Consider the following 25,038-nt stretch of genomic DNA (forward strand, 5'->3'; position numbering starts at 1 on the left):
AAAACAGTAGCTACCCTCCCATTTCTCTGTCACATGAATGGCAGAGAAGCCACATGAGTGCCCGTGCCCTCACCTTGCTGGGGTTGTTTCTCTCGGAGGGACAGGGCTGGGGGCCACTGCCACTGTAACTCCAGCCGGTCTCCTGCAAGATGTCGGGGGTCTGCTGCCGAGTCTGCCGCGACACGACGAAGTGAACCTGCCTCTCGCTGGCCTGTGGGAGGAGGTACAGCGTGAATCGCACTGCGCCAGTCAATAAACCCCTGCACCTCAGCCCCACAGAGTTCATGAAATGTGGGTACCATTAAAGCATGGTTTGGATTTCCCACTAATGTTGCAATGACATAAAGCAGTAGCATCAGTTCAGGTCAATAAAGTTCTTAAAAGTTTACTGCCAGGCACTTCTCTTGAAAATCTTGTGTTAACTCAAAAAAACCCTTCCTATCTGCCCCACATTTGGCTGGAGGCAGTGATCCACCACAGTGTACCACAGCTCTCACATACACCTGTGTACAGCACTGCGAAGCAGCATGTGCCTGCCACAGTAGGGACAGACAGACAGACAACCAGAGCTGCTGATGCCTGACAGATGGGAAAGCTGGGAAAGGTGCAATTAACCCTGTACATGCTTAAGCCTTGGCTGGTGAAAGTGAGAACTAAACAGTGTAACTAAGTTCACCTGCATGCAATGAGTATGACAAATGTAAGAAAGATTAAAGAAATAATGTGCAACCATTTCGAGAAATGAAATCGTACTGCGCTAGAGCACAGAGAAAGAGGGAGGGCACAAGGAAGCACAGAGAGTAATGGAGTTTATTTTTGGAAGAATCACTTCAAAAACAATTAACCCAAGCTCAAACTGCTTTTAGGCCTTTTTGCACAATGCTGTCATAATACTTGTGCCTGAGAGATGCTGCAGTGCTTCTACTGAGTTATGCTTGTGCATTATTTTTAGGGTGCTCTGTGTGTGCCTGATATTAGTGTTAATTCTGCGTACAGGTGACTTTTTTTTTCTTATTGAATCAGCACTGTATCCCTAGAAGCAAATGGCTTTATCCACCCCTCAGTAAGACTCACATGAATCTGTTCAAAACAACAGTGATACAAAGATAGAGCTGAAAAGAGTGGGGTTTAGCTGGGTAAATCATAGAAGTCTGCCTTAGGGGCAAACCAACATACTGAACTAAAATGAAGTGCAGTGTAGAAATAACCTCAATGTTATAGAAGCATACTCAGAGGATGTAAAAATTAATCCTTTAATCTCCTCTCCAGGCTAAAGACCTTGGTGTTGTGCCAGGCAGGAGGGGCTGTTAAGGACCAGTTTCCAGACAGACTCCTGCCTGCTTGCTCTCAGGTTATACCCCAAGGGATTACTCAGTATGGAGCATGGAGCCCCCACACAAGCACATCTGGAGGTCTGATTCCCCTGGGGCTGCAGTTGCATTGCTTGTTGGTACCACATCCCTGGAGGCATCAGACCTCCTGGCTTGCTCACTGGCACAGTGACATGCCCTGCTCTCCGGGGAGAAGCTCCAAGGAGAGCTGGCATTGAGCAAGCAGCTGGAAACCAAACCCAGATTCAGTTGCGCTGTTGAAATCAAATCTCCCACAGACAACTAACAGAAGCCAGAGGAAGCCTCTGGGATTTTGGGTTTTGTAGCTTGGTTTGTCTTTTCTGGAGCTGAATTCAATAGCGGTAGCTGAGAGTTTAAAAAGGCTTTTGAAAAATGTCATTTTAGTTACGAAAAAGCAATCTACTTCTCCTAAATCTCCAGATTCAGGCATGAAATATGCATATTAAGACTGTGCTAATTCCACTAAAGTAAAAATTGTGCACTTTGTTGCTTTTCCCCATTTTCTTGGGGAATACTATCTTTTTCACCAGAAACTCAAATCTCCACAGCTTCATAATATATCATTTGGTGTACACACATGTATTTCAAAATAACTTTCTGGATGTTTTTACCAGACCTGTTTTATGGAATAAGAATTTGAGTACTCTGGACTCAACTGGTACCCAAAAGCAGAATGCTGTATCTTGTCAGAAAGGAAATCATCCTGGTCCCTAGTTTGTAATATGATTGAGATGGAACTGAACAATACGAGATTAAACCTCCCAAGGACACCTGGCCCCATGAAAATCCAGTTTTCTCTAAAATGAACAACTTCACCTTAATGCAACTTCCCTTTAAAAATCATCTGCTGCCACATGGTAAGCCTCAAAGTTGGTTATTTAGAGAAAGGTTGTAAATGTGATTAATTATCATAGAATAACTAGCAGAAGTTCAACAAGAGTCTCTATTGCAATATCACTTTTGTCTCCAGGTCAGTCAAGTTGAGTAGTTTCTCAGAAGTCCAGAGTGTTTTAAAAAGTTATCCAAACAACAAGACCAGCTTTTGTATTTACATACAAATAAAAAGCCATTAATGTTTCTACCAATCAGAATATTCATTATTGACTCATTCGGATCCCTCTCTCTCTTATCCCTTGCTTTTTATACAATTCTTTTTCTGTATTTTATGCTGAAGCAAGAATTAAAAAAATGAGGTTAGCCTTGAGACTGAGTGCAAGTAATAGCTGAAAAACCTACTGTAATTGAAATCTGTATTAAAGCCACAGCAAATCAAGTAGGAAGGCAGAGACATGGGGGCAACTTCTGAGCATCTAGCAGGCCACTGCATCTTGAAAAGAGGAAGCAGTGCTGCTCCCAGCAGAAGTTGCCCCCTCTCTCACAGGGACGATGGAACGTGGATACACCCCACATCACAACCTGCTTGTCAGAAGCAGTTGTTGTGATGAAGAGGGGCTCATGAGTCCACCACAGCTGCTCCGAATTGTGGTGAGGGAAAGAGAGCTGAGGGTGAACATCTGGGGTCAGTAAAGTTTGGCTCAGCCCATGCAACTCGGTTTGATGTGCTCACACGAGCACCCACTGACCTGTTACCTTGTTCCTTTTCTTGTCACTCTCATGGAAAACAGATGTGGAATGTCATGTTATTTAGATGAGAAGTGCCTCTTCTGACACAAGGCCATGACTGAAGATGATGTGACAAACGGGAAGCAGCAGACTCCCAAGTGTTATGATGTGTGCACATTCCTAATCAGCACTTACACGTTTTCTTCATTTCAGTTCTTGTGACTGAGCTTATAAACAGCCAGACATCTAATCTACTAATTAAAAACTGCTTCACATATGCTAATGTATAATTGCTATAGGCCTGATGAATAAGATCTGTCTCAATTATTCATTATTTAAAAGCCAAAACTATCAGATTCCACAGAAATCTTATGTTCTTCCAGTTGTGCTTAGTCCAACAAGCCACCACCTTTAAATGAATGTTAGTTCTGTTTTTAAAGAAACCAGTGGTGTATTTGTAGCTTTCACCACCACAAATCAGAAGACCTCAGTGTACTGCAAGTGACACACTCAGGTCTCAACAGCCAGGTTACTGCTGAGAAGTCAGAGGACGCAGTGAAATATCCCTTCGTGCAAGAAGCAAATGCAAAACATTTGTGGCTTCAGCATAACGTTTTTTCTCTGGCATGACATGGAAACAGGAAAGGCAAATGATAATTGATGAAAAAACATGACAAAAAAGACACAGGTTCTGGGAATTTAGCATTAGACAAATGTGATTCATAGAGCTCAGACCAATGCAATGTAATCTTGGCTGTTTGGAAATCTGAATCTCCCTTTTAATGGGCATGTTGTTTAAATTCCCAGGAACTGGTGTGCATTTCAAGAATTATTATAAATAACATCCACTCTTTGGAGCCCAATAAGGGCTTCAGTTGCATTTTCAAACACTTGTATGTGAATGGTTATTTTGTTAGTAATTTTTTCCATTTCATCTGTAGGCTGCATGTGTTTTTTGCTTATGAAGCCTTGTTTTGCCTTTTTTTGTAGCCATAAAGAACTGTTCCAAGAATACCATTTTTTTAGAAAGTTTGTCATTCCAGACTTGTTGCCCTCAGAGAATTTAAAACTTTCCCCTTCTGCCTTCTGCTCCCAGTTAGTGAGCTACATAAGGTAATCCAGAAAGATGCTGGACCAGAATTTCAACAACTGGCATTATGCAAGGGGATGACATTTTCTTTACCTAAGCCATAAACTTCTTAATAAAAGTTGGCTACAACCAACTGTGAATCTAAGCTAACAGAGGAATCCTTTTCACAAAATGAATGCATTTGAATGCTTCTTTCAGTCTGACTTATATTACCCTGATTATACCTGTCAGAAAAGGGGAAGCAGCCAGCCTGATTTGACATCTTTTTATTGAAGCCTATGAAATTCTTCAATATGTGAACACTCTACATGCCTCCAAATGAAACTAAAAATGCACAAGTATAATAAGTGCTATAAATATGAGATAAAAGCAACAAAAGATTCTTGGCTTTGCTTTTTGTGTTGAAGTTTTCTAAAAAAAACATAGTCTGTAAACAAAGAAAACAAATGAAAATGGTTCTGGAGGGGAAATAAGGCAGAAGCTGAGTGATTTTGTAACTAAGAAAGGCACAGGGATTTTTTTTTTGGTGACAGTTTTGTGTTAAGACTGTTTAGTCTTAACATTGCCTCATTGCAGAGCCATCTATCTAGTTCTCCACAAGCATCTAAATAGAGATTTATAAAAACCACAGCTACAAATCCATTTTTCCAAAACAAATTTGGATTTCCATATGCTGGATTTAGGTAAGAAATACCTATAAGGAATGGACTACCTTCAGTCATAAAACACATCCATGGGAAATCACTGAGTTTGGGAGGGTGACATTCATCCTGAAACATGCCATCCATTGCCTTAGGCTGCTCTGGTTCACTCCAGGGCTGCACCAGAGAGCATTGTGACTCCTTCTGAGCTGGAGGAGTTAGGATCCTGCTGGACCCAGTGCTTCCAAGATGCAGGTTGGCATGCCTTTTGGCAGATGGCATCACACTTTGATGATGCTCAGAGGATATAGATGTTTACAATGATCTATATGTTCCAAAGCTTGATGGTAGCAGGCACCACTACCCAAGACATGAGAGTCCATGCCCACATTCAGCCTTGAAGCCACAGTGAAACCAAGGAGCTTTTAGAGGAGTAAATTCCCATCCAAGCTTGAACGTCTCCTCCCCTCCTCCAAATCCACAAACTCAGTGTTTGGCCCTGCTTTGCAACAGATGGTGAAAACACACTGTTTGGTTTTTGCACAGTTCAAAACCCGTGGTCAAAGTGGTGATGACAAACCTGTATCAGCTGGGCTGCACTCTCTGGACTGCCGTACCGATGGTCGTGCCCATTGATGGCCAACACCCGGTCGTTCTCCTGAAGCTGTCCGTCACGGGCAGCCATGCCGCCTTCCAGCAAGTTGAAAATAAACACCCCCGGCTCATCGGCCTTGCGAACCAGCTTTATTCCCAGCTGCTCATCTGGGCTGCTTTTGTTTAGCACAACGTGGAAGCTGTCATCCCTACTGCAGGGAGCATCGAGGGAAAGTCCGCTGTTTCGGCATCGGTACCTCTGCTCTCGGAGCACAGTCAGTCGGAGCACGTGGCAGGGTTGTTTCAGGATTGACAGGGCGTAGTTGTGAGGCACATTTTTGATGTCCATGCCATTTACCTGGAAGAGAGAAGTGTAAATCAGCAGCAGAAAGCCAGTCTATTCTGAGCTGGCACTGGAGACAGCAGCTCTATTTACACAGATGTCTTCATACAAAGTGACATGTGCTATTTCAAACTGTGTCAAGCAGGAGGCCAAGTTTGCAGTGCAGAACAGCCTTCCCCCCAAGGAAAGGATGTGCTGTACAGTTTCTGTCCTTTTTCTTCCCCTTTCTTCCTGATAGTCTCCAGACATACATGTTATTTTCCATCTTTCTTATTGTTCTTTCCCAAGCTTCAATATCCTTTTGTAGATCTCAGTTTTATTCTACTAGCTTCTGATTTCAACTTGCCTTGCCAGCCTTTCCTTTCACTCACACCACTTTCCTGCTGCTTTCCTTCTTCATTATCTCCCAGCTGTTCTAGGTACAGCAAAAAAAAAAAATGTTCCTCAGCAATGAATCTCTAATTAAAATACAGAAAAGAACCTCAAGTAGAAGTTTAAATGCCCTGGATATTTACTAGCAATTCTGATGGTTTACCACACCAGAAATCAGACTTTTTAAGTTTCTCAGCTTTTTCCAGGTAAGATTTAACTCAGATGGCAGTAAAACTGCACAACTACCACTTTTTTAATTTGGATGGGAAAAAGAAAGAGCTTCCAGCCAATCCTGTCATGTCCGAATGTATAAGAATGACTAGGCATTGTACTTTATATTGTTAAATAAAAACCAGTTGTAAGATTGTAACTCACTGCTGGCTGGAAAACCCCAATCAGACAAGTCATTTCCACACAGTTTTACACTGCACAGGTTGAACCATTTAAATATTAAGAAATGTCTCCAAAATGCAACAGAAATGGTGCCCAGGACAGACAAAAGCATTTGGCTAGTGTTTGCTTTTGCAGATTGCCTGTGTGGGCACGATGGGGCTGCCCCTGCTACAGCCTTGGGGAGGGTCTGCACCCAGAGAGACACCTCAACTAACTTCAAGTTGCCAGCTTGGTACCATGAACAGCATGAGCTCCAGCAGAACAGGGCTGAAATTCCTAAGAATCCTTGGTAAATCCCTGGGAAGTGAGCCACTGAGGGCTGAGCTGGCCCATTCGTGCTACAGTCACAGATTCATAGTGCAGTTTGGATGTGCCCTGCAGGAACAGTTTTGTTTCAGTGGTGCCATTAACTCTGCCACTGCATGCCGGCACCAGGACAAAAAGCCTCCACGAAAGGCCCAGCTGAGTGACACTTATCCAGCTACTACCTGGAACCACAATCCAGAGGCATTTTTATACACTACTACAGTGAAAGATGCCCACATTTTGATCCTGAGAAACCTCTTTGGCCAGGGTCTGTCTGAAATGAAGTAGAAGGCATGGTACAGCCTTGGCACGCCTCAAGTGTCCTCAGATACCACTGGGGTCATCAAAAGCTAGGGAAGCATGGTGGCTTATAGGCGTGGCTCTGAATTTCAGGGTATTGTATCCTTAGTAATTACTCGCATGGAATATGTAGTAGAAAAAGTCAGTAGGACTTGGGGAACTACTCACTAACCCTACCAGCTAGGCATGCTAGAGCAGGCAGCGGGGTGGACATCCAGAGTCTCACCTGGAAGAAAACTCAGAGATATGATGTCAGATCTTGGTAGTCCATGCAACTTCCAGCTCCTGCAGCCTTATCCCAGCTAATGCCACACTGGTTAGCCTGGGCATCAGCACCAGTCTGGCCACGGTAGCATGACCCACCCACAGTGAACAAAGCAGCCTGCTCTCAGATGTTTACTTCTAATTTGGAAAACCTGAGTGAGCTGCAGCTGTACCTTTGGTTTGCAAAGTGAATATACCTGTGCACTCCAAATACACACCACTGAAGTATCAAAGCAAGGAAGGAACTAGTATTTTCTGTAGTCTTTGCTTCTAAGGACTGACGCATTAATGTAATTTACCATCCTTGCTGAACTCCAAGTTGTGGGTGCAACTGAGAGTGCAGTTCCCATTCAAAAGCTGTTGCTAGTGGGATGTAAAGATGTAAAGATATATGATCTTTAACCATCTGGCCCAATTCTTGTTCATCTCTTGTACATTTCTATAGAAGTAGGAGCAGAAATAGCAGTCAACAGCTAATGCCTGGAGGCTGCTCAAGTTTGTTCTTAAAGATTTCAGCTTGGGCTGCTGGTGGAGCAACACTCACAAAATAAAGTGGGCAGCGTCTAACGCTTCTGTGGTATTGAACACATCATACAGAGGATCTAGATGCTGAAATAACATAACTGTGATCAGCACCCTGTCACCTATCCTGGTATAAGTGGGATGTGAGGCACCGGAAACCTCACCAACTGAGATTTAGGTCCACGGTTCAGTGGAAACAAACTGGACAAAAAGCCCAGTCTCTACTGGCAGAAACAACTTTTGCACCACTGGGTCAGAAATGCTGACAGTCTATTGTCGTACATTGCATTTTGGATCTACCATGTTTGAGGAGAAATCAGAGCGGCTTGTCAGTGAATAGGAAACAGAAACAAATCTATGAACTTCAAAAACTGTTGAAATTAATGAAACCATTACAGCACGTAGAGGAACTGAATGTCTTTCTGAATGCAACATTGCAAATATCATTATAATTGACTTAATCGTGTTCCTTGTTAGGATACTTTTATCTTGTACCTTCACAGTACTGTACCTTTAGTATCATGTCTCCAGGCAGCAATCTTCCATCTCTGGCAATTACCCCATCTCGATAAATATGCTGTATAATAATGTGAACCAAGGGGGTCTCACTGCCTCCCACAATCCTAATGGCCAGACTTTCATGAGGATCGGTTCGGCTGATTTTAATGCAGGTAATTTCCCCATCTGGAATCAGGTGATATAATCTGGGAAAACCTGGAAATGCACATCATAAGGTATTTATTCAACATCACAGCTTTGCTTTGTTGAAATATGCATGGCACAAGCTCAAGTACCTGCCAGTTAGTCAAACTAGGTTTCATGCCTGGATATGATTTATAGTAAGAGAGTAGGAAAGAACAGGTATGCTTGCTGAGCGAACTTGAAGGGATCTTTTTACAATTAATATATTCAAAATTCCTTTTTCTCCCCACAAAACACAGCCCTAAACCTTTGATGTAATCCAGACAGATGAAACGTACTTAAAAACTATTACACATTTTAGGGGAACAAAATACATTTTTAGACCCCAGAGACACCTCAGAACCATGTCACCGTTCCTTACTGGCCCTAGAGCAGATGGGCAATGAACATCCATCCCTTCTGTGCTGGGTTGTACACCCTGTCTCACCAGTAGCATCCCAGGCAGTTCTCTGGTTTTGGTGCCCTAGTGGAGGACTGGGTGCTTACCTTGTGACATCCAAGGAAGCATTTTATTTATCTTCAGCTAATAAAAAGACAAGGTATCTTGGACAACCCAAAGCAGTTTCCCCACCAGATTCCTCTCCTTTCATCACTGCTTGAACTCTAGGAAGTAGGAATGACTGGCTCTTACTGTGATGTGTCTGTATTAAAAGCACGGTATGCTCAAAGTAGCCTGGAGGGAAAGATCTCTGCTGGCCCTGGCAATCTGGCTGTGGGTAGGAGGGACTAATGGTGAACAGAGGTCTTTTTTGTATTTATAATGCACTGGATAAGAGTATCCTCTTCCAAATGCCACTTTTCAACTGGCCTGTTTGATTTCACATCACGTCACTAATACTTTCCTTCCTTCTAGGTCAATTCAAAATTTTAATCTATGCTCAGCAGTGAGCAAAGCTGAACTAAAAGCACCAGTGCATTTTCTAGCACAGGTGTATCAGCCTTCAATTACTTTGAATCCCCCACAGGTGAGAGAAAGCTTTTGAATTTTTTGCATGTGGGTCCAATCCAGCACTTATATGACAAACCTGTAAATCAAAAAATGAACTGCTAGTATTTTTTCATAACCTGTTTTAGAAATGAAAGTACAGTGATTGTTATTGAATAGTGGTTAACTGCAAAATGAAAATCAACAGACCAGTATCTGAGATAGCATAAATCTTTTCTAGTACAGAATTAGCAGGCAACAAACCAGCAAGGCACCAAAACCTTTTGGGAGAGAGCAAGGAGGAAGAAAGAACAGGAAATAAAGTTGAGAAACACTATGTTGCATCCCTTACCACTTTGATCATATGCTCTTCGGGATGGGAAGCTGTCCTCCTCCACATCTGTAAAAAGCACCTACCGGTAGCACAGACTTCGACTTTGTGGTTTTACAAGAGTTGACAGGCAATAAAAGTCTATTTAGATAACTACATAGCCTTTACCCACCTAATACCCAAGTATTCATTTAGTTTATACTCTTGTAATAGCAGTTTCTGCGCTAATACATGTTTACTTAAGTTTGGCATGCAACTCATGTCTCAGGAATGAAAGGTGCTTCATTTTCCCCATACTCCTCTGTTTTCTAAATGCTATTGCTCAGCTTATAATTTGTTCAGTTCTCTCTAGCCTGGCGGGTCAATTTACTTGATCTAAGTCCAGGCCTCTAAGTCAAATGCACAATTTGGTGATTCACTTGCTCTGACTTCCTTTACAGCACACAGGCACCCAAAGGAAGAGATACCTCTGTAACTGTTAAATCACCCCTGGAAGTGCCAAATGTTCTTCACCTCTGCTTAAGAAAAAAGAAGGAATTAACCCTGTCCTCTCAGTTGGGTGCTTTAAGTCAGATGATAACAAGTACTCCTCAAAAATCACGAGCAGCCTGATCCTTGTATCAGAATAAGCATGCAAATTTTACATTCTCAGTTTGGCTACAAAGGTAGTTATGTGGAAAATGCAAAAGAAAATCTGGATACCTAGATCTTGTCTGCACACAAATACCATAAATTAATATATATGTATATATACATGTATCCTTTGAAGATGACCAAAACATTCCTATAGTAGAACTACTTCCATTTCCCATTACATGACTCACTTCACATTCTAATAAACTGTGCTTTTTGACTTAGACATTCATTTTCCCATAGTTCATTCTGAAAAGTTTTCTAAAGGAATTATCCAGTTACATTTCTTGTCCATGGAGAACTGTGCACTGAACACGCTATTGACACTCTTATGTTATTTAAGTCTGTAATCCCAGAGTAAAATGAGGGCAACGTAGCAGTGAACAAGTCTCTGTACTTGTACAAGACTTACATATATCTTTACATAAGGTTTAAACTTACATAAGTTTCTTTGCATCTTGAACAATGTCTTAACTGGTTTGTTAAGTCTTGCAGTGGCATTTGGCTGACTTTCAATATGAGTTTATGCAGATTCTTTTAGAGGAATTTTTAATGCCTTATTTCCTTCTGAGGTGAGTAATCTACAACAGAGCAAATCTTCTCAAGATATTTTTCTTGCCAGTTTGCAAATTTCTAATGCTTCTCTTTTATAGTTAGCAGAGGCTGTACTGCCTTACTTCTTGTCTTTGTTTGATTTGTGCTCCCTATCAAATATAATTAATAAATTGAACCATTTTCTCCTCAGATGGGCTAAGCAACCAAAATAACTCCATGATCCATTAATTTCTGCTCTCTTCATTGAAGACTTGCCTCTTCTTTTCATCCCAGACATATATATGGACACTGTATTGCCAACAATCTAGACTGCTGTAAATGAAAGGCCAATGCCTATTTTGATAAACTAACAGTAACATTTGGCAAACCAAACGTATAAAATACACAAATACACATTTTTAAATAAGAGAATTAATAATAATTTTTTCACCAAACAGCCTGCATATGTTGTGTGCAGTTTGAACAAAACCCATCATGCCTATTATAAGCCAATGCCATGTCCAGAAAGCTATGTCTTTGAACTGAATTTTTGAGTGTATACACCATAACCAGAAAAGGTGGACCCTTCTTCAGCACCTGGTTGCATACAGTGAGTGGAGCCTCAGCAGGCCCATTTAAGGGTCTTCAACTCCAATTGGGTTGAGGACTTGCACCACCTGTTGTGAGGCTGGAGTATCACTTTTCACAGACTCCATTTTTCAGCCCTTACAGTCTTATTGGAATTCTCCGTAATCTTAGGCCAGGTTTTCCAGAGTTGGAAAACCCAGGAGCATTGCATACCTTTCTTTACCATTTTATATTTCCAGTCCTTAAATATCGAAGAGCTGCTGAATCTAGAAAGGAGACTTTCTGTCTCGTTTTTGGTGATTCTTGCAGGTTTTCCCACAGAGTGTTGTGTTTTTGTCACCGGGGGTTGTATGGAGCACTCTGAATCTGTCAATATAATAAAATGTCATCTGCATTCAGAAAGATTGTGTGGGCTTTTTCCTCAAAAAATATTTCCCTTTTACGAGTGTGCAATTTTATTTTTATTTTCACACATCCCATTACAGTAACAAATAACACAGGAGAGACCAGCTTTGCCAAGAGAACTCCACTTGTTTGGCACAGTGTAGGACACCAAACATTCATTAGTTTAGTGGCCATGAGATAGTATTACAAAATTTTAACTATGCTTAATATTTTATCCCCACAGTTCAAAATATTTAATGATAGTGTTCCTCCAATGCCCAGGTTTCAGCTGACTTCTGTGTGCACCATGCTCCTTCCGACAGTGCAGCCACGAGTGTAACTTCTGTCTTCATTCCTGGTATTCAGTATGACAAAGCACTGTGTAAAGTATGCTGTGACCCTTGAGTCCAGATTAATCAAAGGTCACCGTAAACAAAACTTGGGTCTGTGTTTGCAAGTCCTCATTTAGATCAGAAGGCCTGACTGATGTGAGATTCCAACCCCACCCCTGCTATCTGCAGGGACACACACGCATGGTTCCCAGCATCTGGACACCAGAATTTAAATGAAGCTTGTGTAACCTATTGTAGGAAAATTCTTGTGTCTCTGAATGTCACATGCCCTTGCACTGGTGTGGGACTTTATTCTGCAACACTTCCTTCCCAATGGATTTTCATGCAGTGTTTCATTCTCCCAGTGGTTTGCCATCATTTTGATTTAATGCCTTCCATTAATTCTCCAGGGATGCTGCTCTGATAGAGGGGGCAGGTAGAAGGTGATGCCAGTTCTAACATCCCTTCTTGCTTCTGGACACTCCTCTCAACAAAGGAGTCCCAAAATAACTAAAATTAAACTGTTGTAGAGCTGAATGTGTCTCAAAAGACTTGTGGCTCTCTCATTTACAGCAGGAAAATTTATCGGTCTGCAGTAGAGGAAATGCTACAGAGACAATCCTTTTCTTTTGGAAATTGCCTGGCTCATCGTTCCAGAGCAGAGTAGTTTGAACCAGTTCTGTACAGCTGTTTTGGGAAATCAGAACCACAACTGAATCAAATCTGGGAAAAACAGGAACAGTGTGGCATTTCTGTGGGGTGCAGCCTTCCTGAGACAGAAGTTGGCCTGCACTGTCTTGTCCTGGGGCGCAATAAACCACTTTCTTTTCTGTACAGAGAGAGTCTTAATGCCATGAAATGCTTGATACCATCTATGTTTCACTTACCTTCTTTTTCTTCATGCACTTTTCCAAATATTGAAGCATTTCTATCTATCTATCTATCATATATATATATATGTGTGTGTATATATATATCTATCTATCTCAAATACAACAGGGTTCACACTGAACAGTACAAGGGGGAAGTCTGTTCTGTGGTCTTGCCAGTGCCTGCTGGGGCTGCCTTGGTCTTGACTGCTGCAAAGCAATAACAGATGGTAGAACTGCACCCACCATGGCACTAAGAATGAGTTTGACTTTGGAAAACATTTGTCATACTCAAGCAATCATAAATTCAATTTCATTTACAATGGCTTGACTGCAAAATGGAACTAATCAATGTTTTTGAAAGCCAGAAACACAGCTCTCTTTTACTGTAAAATTGTATAGAGGTTTTTTCAATTGCACCTGCAAATTCTTTCCTCCTAAAACATTAGCTGGTTTACAACTTGTATTTGTAGATCAGTTTGAGTAAAGAGTATATCTGTTTATAGTCTTCCTTGGAAGTGAATTTAAAGTGTACTGCCAAACTAAGAGCACAATGATACAAATAAGCATAGCAAAGCTGGAGTAGTCTTTGCTTGGAGATATTTTATCATTTAAGTAGATTGTCAAGGTCATTTACACTACTAGATCCAGTCAGAGGATATTAAATCTTAAATGCATCAGTGCCATAAGCATGTCCCTGTCACCTTCCCTCACATCTCAGAATGAAACCATCTCTTTTAAACTTTCTGAATTTCTACTAGTCCTGGAAAGCTATTTGTAGCTGCAAGTGCTATTAATAAAATTACTCTTAGGTAGATATCACAAGCTTGGGTGCTGCACTACAGAAAAATATTTGTTTCCATGGGTTATTGACAAAGCCCAAATTATTAAAAATGAGAAAATCTTAACACCTGCTTCCCCCAAATATTTTTTCATCAGTGTTTGCACTTCTCATTCACACCTAACATTTCATTTGGTTTGGACATTTAACAATTCTCTGCTGAAAAGGTCACAAAAACGTTTAAACAGAGGAACAAAGAAAGCCTGAATCATTTAAATCCAAAACAGGTACACTGATTAAACAAATCAAACCACAGGGTAGAAACATAAATAGTGAAGTAATCTTCACAGTGAAGAACTTCTACCAGCTCCAGGTATAAGATAGCATTGGACTGTAACTATTTCTCTGCTGTAATTATAACAGAAACACATTTGACATTATACATCATATTTTTCAATGTCCATAGGTATCAAATGGGTTTTCCAAAACCAGTATTACATTCAGCTTCAAGTTAAGCAGAATTTGAATATTTTTTCTCTCACATCAGAAATTATTAGTTTGTCTTGCACCCTCACAGTCATATTGCAACTGAGCATTGGCCCAAAAAACACAGGAGCTTCAGATTAAAGGCACCTACACACAATGCAGTGGAATGCTGGAGGCCAATACAGAGATGCTCATTATGGTTTTCATTCTCAGAGCTACTTTGACTGAAATACAGGCAAAACACAGATTAAACAGAGGTATCTGAACTAAGATGAGGAAATTCTGAAGACTGGGGTCAGACGAACTTTGAGTTTTGCCAGATGATCTGACAGCCCCTTTATCAATAAGAAGTTATCAGCAAGAGGGGTATATATCTCCCTGTGCCCGCTGGGAGGCTGGCATAGTCTCAGCTTTATTCTGCATGTACACTGACTAAACCTGGTGAGGAAAGTTGGTGGAGTGCTGCCCAATCTCCTTGAGCAATGAGGCATGGCTGAGCTGCTCTCAGGTGGTCCCAGACATGAACCTGTGAAACCTCGGGAAAGGCTGCAGCAGCTTTCTCACTGGGTGTGGGGACCTCTAAGGTCAGGAACCATCTCCATTTACCACCACAGGAGCATCTCCATTCCTGAGAGAGTGGAGTGGCAATGGGGAGACAGACACATGGGGCTGCCTTTTCTTCACTGGGTTAGGACAAGAGCTTCAGCAAGCACAGGGCAGAGCATACTGTAGCTATCCCTAAAGACTGACCAACAGCTCTAATCAGAAGTCCAACTGCAGACTGCTCAGGGCAGCTGAGGATTTGAAAAAAATAAATAAAAGAAGAACATATACAGAGCTGGAGAAAAAAAACAGCCTCCAGCTGTCAGGATAACTGCTACAGAAAGAAGCACATTCATTTCCTCCTCCAACAAGAAGAAACAGAGAGAGCCTTTGAAATGACATTACACAAAGCACCTGTTGCAAAGGACTGAATAGAGAGTTTTGTTGAAGTTGTATTGCTGCAAGTTACTTGCTTGCATTTTTTTAAGATTAAATTCCAGAACTGTGTAATCAAAATGCATGTAGTTAATAAAGTAATTTATGTAACCAGCTTCTGTGATCTCATAGTTAAGAGTAACTGCTTATTAAGTAATTACATGCCTACCTGGTTTTTCCAGTGCAGCCAAATACATTTGCAAGTCTGCAGTCATGGTTGGTGCAGAGGAATGAAACCACAAGCAGAGCCAAGGAGAGAATGACAACCTTGACGCTGTCAGTGGGACCCTGGAGTGATTGTCACTTCAGGGCCCCATTATATGTTCCTTAAAATAGAGACAATGGTACTTTTCATTCTGTTGGAAACATAAAGGCCAGTGTCATCTACACACCTCCTTCTGTTAAAGTCTGGACTACACTGGGCTACTGCATAGGTGCTGTTGGCATCCAGATCATCCACACACTCTGGACCTGAAACCAAGCTTTCAGTGGAACAGTTACTAGTGCCAACTATACACCTAGGCAGAAAGAGGTCATTAAAATGGCTGTGTCCCTTCCTGAAGAGATGTCTTTTCAAAAGTATGGACTTGGGACATGCAGAATTCCACTCCTTCTGAAGAAAGGTAAACTTTTGCTTACAATGGATTGAAGAGTTGCTTGGGAATGAGAAATATATCTGTCTACTCATATATAGATATAAACAACTTTTTTGCAAAATTTTACTTGGGGAAAAATAATAAAATATTTGGGACAGTAAAGTTATTAATAGTGTTTCCAGCTCAAGGAGGATATTCACATTGCTTATATGGAAAAGGTTCACAGTTATGAATAACCAGGTATTATTTTGGCTACATCAGCAAGTATGTGAAGTAGAAGAATAAGTACCAAGAACACAGTAACATAGTGAAACTCTCCTGAAGGAATAAGCAAATAAAGTAGAATACCAAACATGGTTCTCCAGTTCACCACTTCAGGAACAATGATGCCTAGAAATAGCATTTGGTGGCCTTTTGTCCTTATTTCGTGTGGGTTTCAATGAGAACTTTAATACAGAGCAAAGGGAAGTTGGATATTTTGTCTTTTTAAAACCTGTATCCTGGACATTTGGTCTGAAAAGAGACATGAGTTGCTGAGGCATCAAGTAAAGGACTAATAAGCTCACTGAAGACCTTGATTAAGGCAATGGTTCCCATTCGATCATCACGTCCTTTTGACGCTTGAATGCCAATGTTGGTTTTATAATTATGGTCCAGAGCAATTAGTAACATTTGCTTTGAGAACGTCAAATATTAGGTGTTACTGCCTGCCAGACCCCTCATCCCTGACATGCATCAGGCAAACTGGTTTAATGCCCTGTTTAAGAGCAGAGCATTCTTACTTCATCATACAAGTCTGTCACCAAGGATCCCACAGAGATGCTGGAATAATTACAGTACTTTGCACTTTCATACCATCCTCCCACTGAGAATTCCTAGTGCTTTGTAAATATTAGCCAAAACTTATTAACTTCCTATAAAGCACGATCACTGTGATCCATTTGCTTTAGGGGGACAGGCACATGCTGATGAAGACTCTTGAACAAAATTACAGAGCAAGTCAATGACAGCTCCAGTAATAGATCCCAGACACCAAGATCCCACATCCCGTGTGCTAGATACTGGGCTGGCTATATAGCATGCAAGCTGTTACCAGAACAACCCTACGTGAGGTCCCACACATCCCAGCAATAGTCCTGCCTGCTAGTCACTTACATCTTTTTAAAAAAAAAAAAAAAAAAAAGAAAGATTGAGTTTTCTGGGGTTTTTTTGTTTGTTTGTTTTTTGGTTTTGTTTTTTTTAATCACACACAGTTCACCACATGAAAGGCATGTCAGTCATGGACATCCGGTTCCCATGTGGATAGGATCCCCTACCCCATTTTAACTGATAACACAAGGGGAACAAAGCATTACCTTCCTCTCCAGCAGCAGAGTTTCCAACAGTTTCCCTTTCACGGTCAGCCTGGTTGGAAACAGCACTTCCACTTTTTGTCCTTCGAAGAACACTGAATGCCTTGTTTATTTTTTTAAAAGATCTGCTTCTTATAGTGGAACGTTCAAAGTGTCGAGCTGCAACAGCGGGAAAAAACAAATCAATACAGTTCAGCTGTTCTGGGATAGAACCATAGCATTTCTGCAGCCCCTGGCATAGGATGGGCTACAACATCAACAGCAGGGCTGCCTGCACTTCACCTTTGCACCTGAGTCCTGCTGAGATTCCAAGGTTGCACCCACCCAATTCTGGGTAAAATTATCCTACCTCAGTCCCACACCCTGGAATTGCCTCCTTCCCTGTCTGTTTTGCCAGCCACACAGAGAAACCTCCTGTGAATGTGGTAGCCTTGGAAAGAATAATCCTCTGCCAAGACACAATCTCAGCAGCAATCCTGTGAAAAATGCAAGTAAAAGGAAGAAGCACTGCCCTTCCCAAGCTATACAAGTGTGACAAAAAAAAAAAAGCTGGAAGTTGTTAAAAACTCTTCTTGAAAAAAACCCACTACTACTACTGCCTCAAAACCTTGCAAGGCTTCCAAAGCCACCAACGACTGCCAACAATTTCATGTCAAAAATTCAGGGATTATCAGGTGAGAGGGATCAAATAAGTCACATATTCTGATCTGGGTAAGGCAATACAAAAGAAAAGTCATAATACTTTCAAAACATGTCTCTCTTTTCCATCCTGCTAAAGACATCTTCCTGGCTGTTGCTGTTCTGTCTCTTCCAGCTCTGCACGCTAGCCAAACATTGTAATCTAATAATACAACATTCCCTTAAATCAGACCGTGGCCTCTAAACTCAATAAAACTGACAGGATTTATTGAGATTCTGGAGTTCTCTTCTTGCACCCTCCCTTTCCTTGCCTCTCCAGCTCCATGCACACAAGAAGAAAGTGCTGCTCGTTTTCTAGTCTTTCTTCAGCCCTCCAACCATCCTCTCAACACACAACTGGTGAAACAAGGTAGGCTATCCATTTTGGCTTTAGAATCCTCAAATACATATTTTGAACTCACAGTTAACACTTCCGAGTCTGCCTTTGGCCAGGACATGTTTTTCAAATATGACACTCATCAGAGACAGGTGCAGTGTCACAGGGTGAAAGATCAAGGCAAGATTTCCTGATGCAACTTTTCCCTCACTGTGGTTATTTCAGCAGGACCGGTTCCTCTGACCTGCACCTTCCTGAGAAGCTGGCAGATGTCTCCCAAGATCCTAAGGCAACTCTTAAGGAGTATTTTTCCTGCAAATTCTTGGCAACTGCCAAACACAGTTCCAAACAGGCTTTTGGGTAGGTCCCCATGTCCATGGGGGTTACCTAGGCCACTATGCTTTGGTGAAGCTGTTACACAGCTACACCAACTCCCCAGCACATCATACATAACATTTAGTCTTCCAATTGAGCTGACTTGTCTAAATAATTTTTCTTAAGACTTGCAGTTTGCATGTGTGCAGCTAGTCTATCTTCAGTTTGATGCTGCCCCTGGCCACGCCGTTGTTTTTTTTTCAACTCAATCGATTTGGTACATAACTGGATAAGCCATGTAAAATGAAAGGTTTCAATATCCCCCCCCCCCTTTTTTTTTTTTTTAAATCCTCCAACAACCTATATTTCAAAGAAAAATGAATGTTGAAAGAGGCCACCAAGCTCCGAAGCCACCTTTTTAGTTCTTACTTCTGTTTCGGTTGCTGCGGTGCAGGTCTCCGGGGCTGCTGCCCAGCTGGCTGTCCTCCGAGGTGGGGCTGAAGGCCGGGTTCACCAGCCCTGGCTCATCTGTCATTAAGGCGATGGCTGCAGCTGCTGAGAGCTCAGGGCCCAGGGCAGCCACGGCTAAGCTGGAGCCATGGTCTGGAGAGCAGTCTTGGGAACGCCTCTTCCGTTCCTTGGTAAGGCCATAGTGAGATGCTCCTTTACATCTAAGGAGAAGGGAGGGAAAGAGACACATAATAGAAAGTTGCATTTAAATGCTGCATACTTACGGAAATTATCTGGTGTCAAGGAATCACTTGGAGCACAAACTGTGATGATCGTGATGACCAGTGAAATGTCGATGATTAACAAGAGGGAAAAATGACAATCCCATTAGGTTACACAGAATCGAAAAGAAGGAAATCTGTCCTTCAGAGGAGCTAACACCTTACATGGAAAGACTACTGCTGGTCAAGGAAAAATAGAGAGCCACAGCCTGGGGTGTAGTCTCACATGTATAAACAGTTACTGCAGATGCAGGAGGACAGGAGTAGCAGGGGGCTAATTAAATTAGAGGCTGGTGAAATAAAAGGCGCCTTACCCAGTCCTGCATCCTGAAAAGCCCTCCCAGTCACCAAGGCAGTCACATGTCATGAAGCACAGTACTGTGGTCTGCAGAGACCAGTGCAATCAGTGAAGGGAGGGCTGCAGTTGGGAGCTGAACACCTGGGAGCTGCAGGAATCCAGTCCCCACAAGGTGCCCGTACAGACCATTTACTACTTGAACCACACCGGGGAACCTGTTTTCAAATTCAGCAGCCTCATCTGAGGTTGAGATGAGGTTGCCAGTTCTGCTATTCCAGCTCAGTTAAGACACTGAAATAGACAGGTCATTGCCTTGACAGAGGAAGAGGTGTAAGAAGTGGTAGGTGGGTCCCACTTCCTCTGCATCCTACCACTGCCAAGGAGGGAGTGTAGGGCTCCCACCAAGGTACTGAGAGTACATCCTCAGACCTTAGGTCAGCCTTGAGCAGCTCGGGGCAGGTCCCAAAATACTTCTGAAGGAAAATCCAAATCCTAAATCCTAACTCAATCTCCACAGTGACGAAAACCTCTGCTTGTGGTGGACATGCATATTCGCAAAAGAGCTGAAGATAAAGCATTATAAGAGGTAAATTACAAGCCTGCTTTGAAACAAACTTACCTGTGGCACTGACTATCTGCTGTATATTGATACTAGACCATGAAGGCAAGACCATGTGTGGCATTTCTTTTCTAAGACTCATTAAAGAAAGTCACCAGAATGAAACAGAAGGTCGCTGTACTCTTATGAGTCAGTATTCAATTAAAGCTATAAAATAACTGGAAATACAGAGTGGCCAAGGACACAGCATCTGTGACTTTTCTCCAGCACCTCTTCTGCCCAGTGCCCACCCAGTGAACCACATTCACTGCATTAAAAAATTAATCATTTGCCTTTTAATCATAATCTAATGAGGTTGGCCTACTTTCGGTTACTATTATCTCTTTCTTCATAGCAAAGGCTAACTGGTGACTTTCATGAAAGTGCCCTGTAGGACAAACTCACAGAAATAGCTGCAGAAACCCTTAGGGATAGAAAGCTCTTCGTAATATATGGCATGCACAAAAGGCAATGCATAATACATGCAGTACACAATGCTAGTGGGTTAAGTGTCATGAAAAGAAGTAGTACACTGAACAGAAGCCTTGGAAGAGAAATGATTTATGGAAGCAGTTTCTGGGACAGAAAGAAAGAAGTCACAGAACTCTCTGTATTAGCTTTAGAGCAGCAGTTTAATTTTTCTTATGGTATTGGCTTTTGATGAGACAATTGAATTAAAACCTTTTTTGGCACTAAATTATGATTTACCATGATTTACCTCATACCACTTCTGACAATTCTCGTCTTAGAGAGGGGAAAAAACCCTAAACCAAACTGTCATATTGATGCAACTCTGTAAGGGCTTTGTATATTCTTTAAGGCTTGGATGGGAATGGCTCTAACAGAAGTTACTTCTGAAACATTTCACAAGCAAAATGAGGAATATCAGTAGAAAATACTCTTATGGAAGAGAAGATTGGTCAACTATTTCAAAAGATTGGGAAAAAAGCTATATGAGGCACCTATTACAAGGCAAGACTGCAAAAATAGTTATGTAAAACAGAAAGGAAGAGCTCTCCTGCCTCCCCTGCAGCAGGTATTTTTCCATTGCTTCCATAAAATGGGGCGTGACTTCCTCACTCCCCCAGAATCCTACACCATGGCAGGTTGCTCTCCTTTAGATTTCACAGGGAGCAGAAGCACAAAGACCTTTCCCTCTTGCTGCTTATCTAAACTTCTCCAACACACCATTTTGGAAACCCATCCTTGACATCTCCCACTTGAAATTTAGTCACATTTGCTGATCCAGCCTACTAATTCTCAACAAAATAATTTAAAAAATAGTCTAAAAACACAACAAAGTGAACACAAAGAATTGGCTTTGGGGAGAAGTGTTTGTTGTTCTCAGAAGACAGTCTCTGTTTTACATCAATCCCACAAAGATTTAGCGTATAAAGGATAGTCCTACTCCTCCACATTTTATTTCATTTGCCTCTGTTTTCAATGTACTAGTAAAGTTTCAGTAGCCGATACTAGAGCAGCAGCCTTGTGAATGGATCCTCAAATACAGATAATTTTTTATATTTTGTGAGTTCTGTGTAATCAACATGAAGATCAGAAGTGGCTTTGCCCAAAGATTCCAAGCTATCCGGATTCAACCACCACCTGGTGCCCATCTGCACTTCACTCCTAAAGCCTTCCCTTTCTATGGAAGTCCTCACTCGCTGCTGCTGGCTGCGCTGCAGACACACAGTCAACAGCATCAATCTAACAGCAATGAACAGCAGACAGTTACTTTGAATGTAGAGAGGACTGACACAGTTAAGATGTGGCTTATTGGAGAAGACAAGTTGTCATGACACAAAGCACAAAGCATATCTTTCTAACTCTGCCAGAAATAGTTAAAAGAGAACCAAAGCTCTTCAAGCGTGAGCACTGAAGCTATTTCTTAAATAATTGTGGCAGGCATAAATGAACACAAATCAAGCCTGCTTTCTTCAGATTAACACAGTGTCCTTGAAGAAGAAAAAAAAAAGTCCCAAGACCTCAAACTTGTAATAAAATCTGCAACGGCATCTCTTCACTTTCATTGTTTTGCTTATGCTGACACTGCTGTGATAACAGAAAACAGAAGAAATTACTGTCTAAGTGGAATCATATTTATAGTGTCTCAGCTACATTTTTCCATATGGTTGGATTTGGCTCCCAGAAAAGAGGGATCCATAAAACAGCTACATGCCAGTACTAATTAGCTCTCTCACTGTGATTATTAATCACAATGCCTGATTTACAGCTGGAAGAGCAGGATACCTGATTAACGTAGGCCAGTCAGAAAGTGAACCCAACACTGTCTGCAGGCCAAGGTGAACTACAGATTTATGTTCCTTCTCAGTCGCACTGGACAGCAAGTACCTCCGTACAGCCATACGATACCAAAACAATTTGAAGGCCAAACTCGAGAGAGATAAACAGACATTAATAATGTGTGCTGTACAGTTCATACCATTAACACAGTGTCACTAGGTGCGTACAGGAAATCGAGAAAATAGCCTCTTCTGTTTGCACAGCCTCTTTTATGAAGCAGAAATGTGCTGTCTGAAATTCTGGCCATACCAGCTAACCCTTGGGCGGTGGAGAGCAGTGGTGGCTGCTGAAACTTCACCCAGGGCTGCAGTTCTGGCTGGTATCAACACTGGCAGCCACAGGGTAATCTTTGCCCTACACCCTGCTCCACATGCAAGGGAGGCTCTGCACCCCAGGCTTCAGGAGCAGCACATCCAAAGTGCTGGAGCAAGGAGATCCAAAACACCATGGTTGCCTTAACTTGGTCCTATCATTCGTAAAAACAACCTTCAGTTAAACTCAAGGCCAAAAGAAACGTATTCACATCATTTGAAATTCAAATCAAAACAGTGGTTTGAAAACAGATTTTTCCTTGCAGCATCCCTGACTTGCACAGCAAAGGAGGGATTGAGAGTGAGGCTGACCTCAAGGATTTCTATTACCCAGGCTGACATACAGACAAAATGTAAAGCCAAAACATAAGCAAGGACAACTGCATGGATTTTTTTGCTTCTCTTTTGGTGATCTAAATGAAACAAAACCACAGGTAAAAAACATGCATGTATTTGCCCACAGAAGGGGATTGGAACTTGATGATCTTTATGGTCCCTTCAACCCAAACCATTGATTCTATGACTTATAATGCATTTTTTCTTTAAAATGCCCTGCTTTCTGTGTCGCTTCACAGAATATCCCCCTTTCTTCCTATCTCAGACTAGACTGAATATGAAACGGGAAAAAGTGAATCTAAAGAGTCACAGTGCCTGTGAGTCGGGTCTGACACAAATAAACGGAGCAGGAACCCTCCCTGCCCAGTTCCAGTAGTGCTTTCCCAACCTTGCTTCCAGCAGACAGATTTTGGAGCTATTTTGCTTTAGTACAGCAGCAGCAGACATATTGTCTGAATGAAATTAAAAATAATGTATACAAAGCACTTACGATTGCCCAGCAGAAGAAAATACTGCATAATGGACTGTCATTGCTGATCCAAAACTAAACCCTAATCAGGGTAGACAAGTATGTTTCAGCTATGGTCTCAAGGCAAGCAGCCTCATCCCTGTGTAATTTAGACTGGACCCAAAGTACCAGCAGTGTGTATCATAACCCCTGTCACACGAATGCTCCCAACTGCTCTGGTACCCCTGAACTGATTCAGTGGAAAGGCTGAAGGAGCAACCAAAGCCGATCAGCAAGGAGAGTCCTGGATAACCTGCTGCTGATTAACCTCCCTTGTGAGACCCTGGTGAGAGGCTCCTGCTGTGCCTGGGAAGAAAGGAGAGGGGACCCTGAATTGGAGAGGCTGGCTCACAAGAAGGTGTTGACAATTCCTGCCCCACGGGAACCATCCTCACCATGTGTGCATCAGCAGTGACTGACACAACCCAAATACCTACCACATGGATTTCAGGCTGAACACCTAAACTCTAAAGTTTTCTGAAACTCCACCACGAGGAAGTGATGTGACTTGATCAGTTCTGAGACAAGGATGACAACCTTCTTCTGATCTTACTTTTGCCAACTGTGCACCAGTAAATGTAGCCAAATAGGAAAAAGGAGCAAGGCATCTAAACTCCAACCAAATCCCATGTTACAGATGTAAGCTAAAATGCACCAAAGGCACAGTCCCCATCAGAACCAACCACATAGGTGCTTAAGAGCCCAGAGACATCAACGTCTTCAGCAGTGAAGGTGACCACTACCCTGCTGCTGTTTGCACCCAGTGATGTTATATCATCCTTGCTCAGAAAACTGGCTTCTGTGAATCCTGGTCCTATGTGCAAAATTTCTCTTTCTATTCTTTTTGTTTATTTGTTTGTTTTTGTTTGTTTGCTATATAGGGAAATTCATCCTGCAACTGAGTGCTTAACATCAATGATTTTTCCTTGATAATTCTGAGTTCTTGCAAGGAATAACCACTGCGTGAATGCTGCATATGAAAAAAAGCTTCGTAAAGAAGTACCTGATTTTTTAAAAATGCATTTGCCTTTTCTGCTTTTTTTAAAGAATATCAAAAGCATTCCTCAAGCTACTGTAATCACCAGCTATGGCTAGAAAGGTCCTCCCAATATTAAACCTTCCTCAATATTGATAAAGAAGGGAATGAACCATCTGATAAACAAAGCTTAAAGTCCTGGATTACAGTTTCCAATGGACATTTGCTGAAAGACAGGCTGCAAAAAACATATCTAAGCATGCAGCTAGAAACAGGCTGTTCTCTGCACCTGCACTTGAATTCCATAATGCCAGCAACATTTCCAAGTGCTTACCACTGCTGTTCTGTGCACTCTGTACCCCAGCACTGATGCACGTGGGTATCCTCTCCCTGATTATCTCTCAGTTGTCAGAGG

General features: G+C 41.9%; 1 protein-coding gene across 2 annotated transcripts in view; it reads right to left on the minus strand.

Moving 5' to 3' along the window:
• Positions 1-25,038, minus strand: part of LNX1 (ligand of numb-protein X 1) — an 80,146-nt gene that overhangs the window by 16,288 nt on the left and 38,820 nt on the right. For both annotated transcript variants that reach the window (XM_050337837.1, XM_050337838.1), the window contains 5 exons: positions 18,991-19,232; positions 17,235-17,390; positions 8,252-8,454; positions 5,227-5,598; positions 74-211 (listed from right to left, as the gene is read on the minus strand). In XM_050337837.1, the coding sequence (XP_050193794.1) occupies positions 74-211; positions 5,227-5,598; positions 8,252-8,454; positions 17,235-17,390; positions 18,991-19,232 (1,111 nt within the window). The remainder of the gene's footprint in view (positions 1-73; positions 212-5,226; positions 5,599-8,251; positions 8,455-17,234; positions 17,391-18,990; positions 19,233-25,038) is intronic.

Source organism: Myiozetetes cayanensis, unplaced genomic scaffold, assembly GCF_022539395.1.
Source record: "Myiozetetes cayanensis isolate MyiCay16 unplaced genomic scaffold, myiCay2020 scf7, whole genome shotgun sequence".
In the NCBI taxonomy this organism is placed as follows: domain Eukaryota; kingdom Metazoa; phylum Chordata; class Aves; order Passeriformes; family Tyrannidae; genus Myiozetetes; species Myiozetetes cayanensis.